The sequence below is a fragment of the Phocoena phocoena genome, chromosome 6 (genome assembly GCF_963924675.1).
Source record: "Phocoena phocoena chromosome 6, mPhoPho1.1, whole genome shotgun sequence".
NCBI lineage: Eukaryota > Metazoa > Chordata > Mammalia > Artiodactyla > Phocoenidae > Phocoena > Phocoena phocoena.
In genome coordinates, this window is record NC_089224.1 from 18,590,674 (window position 1) to 18,597,839 (window position 7,166).

The 7,166-nt window shown below is 45.1% G+C and overlaps 1 protein-coding gene across 1 annotated transcript in view; it reads right to left on the minus strand.

Annotated features, from left to right (window-relative positions):
• LPL (lipoprotein lipase) overlaps window positions 1–5,471 on the minus strand; it is a 30,066-nt gene extending 24,595 nt beyond the window's left edge. Inside the window, exon 1 of the mRNA XM_065878800.1 lies at window positions 5,188–5,471. Coding sequence (XP_065734872.1) covers window positions 5,188–5,275 — 88 coding nt within the window. The 5' untranslated portion in view covers window positions 5,276–5,471. The remainder of the gene's footprint in view (window positions 1–5,187) is intronic.
• Between the last annotated feature and the right edge of the window lie 1,695 nt (window positions 5,472–7,166).

The following is a 7,166-nucleotide window of genomic DNA, read 5'->3' on the forward strand; positions in this document are numbered from 1 at the left end:
ATAGTGTGGTTGCTTGCAAGTGACTCATTATATGCAACAAGTTGATCTCTCTCTCTCTCTCTCTCTCTCTCTCTCTCACACACACACACACACACAAACACACACACCTCTAGCACCTAAACGTTCTAAGAAGATTTATTCAAATAAAAGACTGTGATAGACTATTGATATTTAAAGCTTTTTTTTTCATTTCCATATAGTAAAATTTCACTTGAAATCCATTCATTAATCAAGAATATTCTCTGCCTCTCAACTCATTTGAAGATGTGGGTCTTCCTTTTCCTTCCTAACCAGAAAGCACTCTGGTGGCCTAATAATTTATCTGATGGTCGAAAAAAATTATAGATTTTTAATCTGATTCCACTTTCAGATTCTGCCCAAGAAGTTCTTTTACTGTTAGAAAGTGCTTTAGAAAATTGAAAACTAAATTAACTTTACCCTCTATATATTTGCTCTTTATCAAATAACTCATGTTTCCTCTCATAACAGTCTTATTTTAACATGTTCGATCAGCAAGCTTTTTAAAGCAGAAATACTCTGAACAATCTGGCAGACAGATCTTGCCCACTACCTATTTGCCAAACTGATATTTAAGATTATTGCCTTGCATAACTCCAGAGGATACCAGTCACTTTTATTCTATTTTTTCCTAGAATTGTGCAACACGGTGGCTCTGGTGTTGCTGGTGGTTTTGAAATGACTAAGAATATTCTTTGAAATTATTAAGGCAGGATTCCAGTTTCCCACAACCAACCTTTCCTGTTGGGTACATCACTTGTAAAGAAAAATGATAGGAAATTCATACGTTCTCAAGCAAATTTGTATTTGGAAACTTTTGTTTCACTTTTCATGGAATTTTTTTTTTTCATTTTAAGTTACAGAAAACATAATGAAGCCTTTGACAAGAAAATAATACCACTCTATATGTCACGTGATGTTTTCAATTCTCTGTTTGTTCTTTATATGTAATCATAAATGTTACTGGTGTTTAGTCAGTCTTTCCCTCTCTTTGGCGTTCTGACAGGTATTTCCACACTACTGGTGTTTCCAACACCTCAAGGATGTCTTGGCATTCTAAAGATGAGTGTGCTTTCCAAACATCCACCAGCCCTCACACAACTGACTTAGGCCAGGAAGAGTTAGGGAGAAGGATGGACCCTGATTTATGGGTCATCAATTCATTATGGGTCATTATGAGTATGTTTAGTTGACCTAATATATACACTGGGATTGCTCCTGGCTGGCAGATGAACTGATTTGGCTCAACTGTTGCTAAAAAAATTATTGTTTTTCATACATGGAAATGATATTAGTGACTCTGCCCTTAGTCCTTTAAGGGGAGAAGGACCTTTCACCAGATCCCCTTAGAAATTAAAGCCACCTTAGGACAGTGTGTGTCAGGGGAGAGATGCATAGGTTTAGTCGTTTATAAGGGCCCCTATTCTGAATTTGGTTTATCATATCAGTAACATCACACCATCAGACCTGTTCTTATCAAACACTAAGGGGAGAGATTTTGGGGCACCAGGAAAGTTACAAGTTAATGCATTTCTTGACTATATTATCTTTATCCCTAAATTCCTAAATAGATAGCTAAAAATCTATGTGTATAAACAAAGACAAGGAGTTATCGTAATATGGATAATAACTCACAGGAATGAAATTAGGCTGAGAAGTCAAAGCACTTTAAAGGTACATTTATAGAGGGTACATTATAGGAGGAACACTGAGCATCCCAGGAAAGAGACTCTAAAGGCAGCTCACAGTTATCAGATAAATAAGATTAACATTTATATGAAAACATGAGATACAAGAGCTCAATTATAATGCAATTCTCTTAGAAGTTTCTACTTCCTTTCTCTCTTTTTCTTTCCTCTCTCTCTCTCACACACAAACACACACTCCTAAAGAACTTCATCAGTAATTCACCTCCTCTCTGAGGCTGATGGTCACAGTTATTGACAGCTTCTGTAGAATGCCAAAAAACAAGTGAAAAATAAAACAATGGGGGTGGGGTGGGGGGGGTAATCAGTGCTGTTATCTGACTGAATTAATTGAGGTTTTCAGATATTCCAATGTAAACAATGTGCCTGACTTACCTAACAAGCTGATTTACTTTTCTTTTTTTTTTTTTTTTTTATTTATTTTATTTTTATTTTTTTGCGGTACGCGGGCCTCTCACTGTTGTGGCCTCTCCCGTTGCGGAGCACTCCGGACGCGCAGGCTCAGCGGCCATGGCTCACGGGCCCAGCCGCTCCGCGGCATGTGGGATCTTCCCGGACCGGGGCACGAACCCGTGTCCCCTGCATCGGCAGGCGGACTCTCAACCACAGCGCCACCAGGGAAGCCCTTTTTTTTTTTTTTTTTGCGGTACGCGGGCCTCTCACTGTTGTGGCCTCTCCCCTTGCGGAGCACAGGCTCCAGACGCGCAGGCTCAGCGGCCATGCATGTGGGATCTTCCCGGACCGGGGCACGAACCCGCGTCCCCTGCATCGGCAGGGGGACTCTCAACCACTGCGCCACCAGGGAAGCCCTACTTTTCATTTTTATAGAAAAAAAGTGTTTGCTAAAATAGTGGCCGTAAAATGTGCAGCCCAATTTCTCTTCCCAGAATAAAGCAAAAAAGGAGAGCTGAGCTAAAAATACACTGCCTGAAAGAAAGTGAAAATTTCCCATTGTCAGTCTTCCCCAGTGCCTGACTCCCACCTTTCCATACAGCTATTAATCAATCACTCTCTTGCTGAGCTCTGCTCCCCTTGCAGGTGGTACCTGCTACTTTGCTGTCATCACCCAACATGTTTAATCCAGATGTTAGCCTAGAAATTCACTATGGCCAGTCAAATAGAACTGCAGCTACTGAGCTCTTCAAATTTCCTAATGGGGCCACGCAGAGGCTGTGGTGCCTCCAAGAGCAAAGAGCTGAGGGCAGTGCCTGTATCCTCATATTCTTCCTAGAAATCGAGAATGAATAAGTAAAGTCAGAGCCCAGAGGGGGTGCTGCTTGCCATTCCCTCACACTTGTACCTTTCTACCCTGAATTTCTTACATTCCTACCTAAATTCATTTGGAGGATAAAGGGGGCAGAAATTTGCTGTGTTGGGAGAGCCACAATATAAAGGGGAAGCAGGGGAGCGGGGCAGTAGAGTGAGAGTGGGAGGGAAGGATGAGAAGGATTAATTTCAAGTCCACTTCAAAATGATTCCTCCCTTACGAAGCATTTACAGCCATGAAAAGCATGTGTTGATTAAAATCCAATTTAATTCATTAATCACTTGTATCCATTTACATCAAAGAGTAAAGAATTAGAGGGGTCTAAGAGAACTCTTTTTAGAATTTTTTATTTGAGTATAATTGCTTTACACTGTTGTGTTAGTTTCTGCTGTACAGCAAAGTCAATCAGTTATACGTATACATATACCCCCTTTTTTAGATTTCTCTTCCATCTAGGTCGCCACAGAGCATTGAGCAGACTTCCTTGTGCTATACAGTAGGTTCTCATCGGTTATCTATTTTATACATAGTAGTGTATATATGTCAATCCCAATCTCCCAATTCATTCCATCCCCACTTCCCCCCTTGGTATCCATAAGTTTGTTCTCTACATCTGGAGGGGTCTAAGAGAATTTTGAGTCTGGTCCAAACTCCTCATTTTAGAATTGAGGAAGCAAAACCCAGAGAGGTGACCACTGACCAGCCCAGGAATTTACGGTCCTGAATCTCTCAGGGAGTCTAGAAAAAACTCAATCTGTGGATGACACTTATTTGTGTGTGATTTTTAGTCTAAGTAACATTACTCTGTAGTGTACTTTCTGAAATAAGAATTTGGAGTTTGTTCCAACCTTTTTCTTGGACCGTGTAAAACACTATCCAGCGGCACATGCTACTTCATAAGATGTTTAAGACTTTCTAATTGAACAACTTAGTGCTGAAATAAAACAAGTGTTTAGCAGCAACCAAAGTCAGAGACACACTCGACTATAACGTGAACCACTGCAGACCGCGCCGCCTGAAAGCACGACCAAAGGACACCGCCCTAACTGCAAGTCCACCAAGGAAGAGAAAAGAAAATGTTGCCTCCTTGCATGACTTGCTTCAGTTGCCTTTTCAGTTGCTGCTGTGTGTTAACTGAACCAAGGTTCAAGTTACACAGGCTGCCTCTACTGTGGCAGGTCTCGGGCTGGGCGCTCACCTTCCCTGCAATAAAGAAATGCACATCCGGCCTCGAAGCCTCAACCCTGGTGAGAGGTAACTGGGGTTCAGCCAGTGGCCTCCCGGCGGCGCCCAAGAAACCCCAAGTGCTCGCGACCGCACCGCGGGACAGGGCGCCCGGAGCCGAGCTCAGCTCGCAGGACGGTAAGGGTAGCCAAGTGCAAACCTGGCAACCCCCAAGTCAGCGGCCACAGACTGCTGGTCGCTCTGCCACGTTTTTCAGGAGGGTCAACCCTTCGCTAGGTTTGCTGGCCGCTAAGAAAAGCCGAGCGTACAAGAGTCGAAGTTAAACAGCTTCCCCGGCGCCCCAACTCTTGCAGGACGCTGCGTCCCCAGGACTCCGCGTCCCGCGTCCTCTCCTCCCACCTCCACGTGCAGAGCAAGAATGTCCTGTACTCCTAAGTGGCGGCCAACACCTCCCCCCACCGACCCGCGGCCACGGGCCAGCTTCTCCAGGAGAAGGGGCCACTTTCTAACCGCGCTCTCAATGACGGGGACTGAGCCGCGGCCAAGGCCAAGCCAGGGTCACCTTGGCTCCCTTGCCTTTCATTCCAGGCCCCCCCCCCCCACCACGAGCGAAAAGGTTGCTGCAGGTCACCGCCATCTGAGCCCTTCCTCCCGCCCCCCTGGTCCCGCCCCTCACACTCCCCCCCCCCCCCCCACCCCCCGCTCCCTTCCCTGCTGAGCCCAGGCGGACGGGAACTCAGCCTCAGCCAGAGTGGAGGGGACAGCGCGGGAACGCGGGAAAGAGAGAAAGGAGAAGTGGGAGCCGCCCCATAGAGATCGGAGGAAAAATTCCCTCCGTGGCCCTTCCAGATCCCACCCCGGTGACCCTTTCTGGGGCAAGCGCTCGGGCTAGGAGAGTCCCCGGCGCGCATCGCAACCCCTTCCTACTTCCTCCTTCCCATCTTCACAACGTGTGCAAGTGGCCGCTGAGCAGATTCTGCAAGTGGAAGGGAGTCTGCGCGCAAAACTTACGGTCGGCGGTGGCCACCCCTCCGCGGGAGACGGTCAGACTCTGAAGCCACACGCTCAGAGCCACCAGAAGCAGGGCTTTGCTCTCCATCTCGGGGCGCGTCCCTCTGTGGGAGTTACAGGGCACCCGGCTGGAGCGGGGACAGACGGATGGACCGGTCGAGTCTGAGGCGGGAGCAGGCTGGAGCAGCGGTCTGGCGCAGGGCAAGTCACCCTTTAAAGAGGAGGCAGGACAGCTAGAAGTGGCAGGTTTCCTCGGAGAAGGAGGAGGAAGAGGAGGAGAAATTGAGTCTGACACTGTTTTCACTCCACGGCTGCTTATGTGATTGGAAATATGCAAATAAACCTCATCACCTATTGGCTATAAAATCATAAGCTGGGGGGAGGGTCCTAAATTCACTTCCAAATATTTGAGCAAATTGTAATGAGGATCAACCCTGCCAGCAAGAAGAGGGGGAAAGGGCAGAAAGGAAATTTTACTTTCTCTATGAGGCCTATTTGCTTTTCCTAAGGGGTCTGGCTCTGCTGGGTGCCCAGCACAAGCAATAAACACAGGTTTGTGTGAAATAATCTGGAATCACCAGTTTTCTAAGGAAAGGAAGTTAAGTTGTTAAACTACATTTGGTCAACACTGAAACCCACTCCTCCTCTGATGGATCCTGTTTGTAACTTGCAGTGTTTTTTGTTTGTTTGTTGGTTTTGTTTTCGGTTTATCCCCCCACCCCCCACATTCTCCTGGACAATGTCAATCTAAGGACCCATGAACACACGTTGTTCTGCAGCTTGAACTTGCACAGTCTGGTATTTTAACATTGGCAAAATGGCAAGTGGTTGTGGAAAGTCCTCTTGCTCTAACTAGTTTCTAATTTCTGCCTCACGAAAATTATACCCAGTCCTCAAACTCATCAAGGAATGCAAAGATTACATTTTATCCTCAGAGGCAGAATATTGAGGCCAAATAGTCTTAAAACTATATTGTTAAGCTAAATGAAAGAAGCCAGTCACAAAAGACACATATCCTATGATTCCATTGATATAAAATATCCACCAGTAGGCAAATCTTAGAGAGTAGATTAGTGGTTGCCTAGTGCTGGGGAATAGGGGAGGGAGGAGAATGGAGATGTTTTCGGGGAGATGGTGATGAAAATGTCTAAAATTATGGTGATGGTTGTACAACTGGGTAGATAAATGAAGAAAATTGACTTGTACACTTTATTTATTTATTTTTGCGGTACGCGGGCCTCTCACTGCTGTGGCCTCTCCCGTTGCGGAGCACAGGCTCCAGACGCGCAGGCTCAGCCGCCATGGCTCACGGGCCCAGCCGCTCCACGGCATATGGGATCTTCCCGGGGCACGAACCCGTGTCCCCTGCATCGGCAGGCGGACTCTCAACCACTGCGCCACCAGGGAAGCCCAACTTGTACACTTTAAATGGGCAAACTTTATGGTATGTAAATTATATCTTAATAAAGCTATTAAAAAGATGTATTGAGGTATGCAAGTAAAATACTAAGAATAATAAAATCACTTTGGATATTGCATTTTTTTTTTGCCAAAATGCTGAGAATACTTTCAAATATCTTTTTAAGTGTAAAGAATTAGAATTAGCCAAGAGGGATAATTAACTCTATACTCTCCACTTTACATCTGAGTAACGGGCTCATAAACCAAAACCTCCAATTCACTGTCTATATTGGATTATTTCTCTGAATACCTTTAATGCTTCCTTCTACTCATCCCTCCTTCCTTCCCTCTCTCTCTGCCTCTCCTCCCTCACAGACACACACAACAATCTACATTTGTATGTTAGAAAGATGAAAGGCCATACAATTTAAACTAGGCTCATATTTTCAGTTTTTCTCAAAAACAAAATACCCGATAATGCCCAAATAACTCAGTTTGCTATTCTACAGAATAGAGTTCTATCTTTAAGCTACTGTGTTAAATGTCACAGCACAATTTGTCTTGTATTGCAAATATTA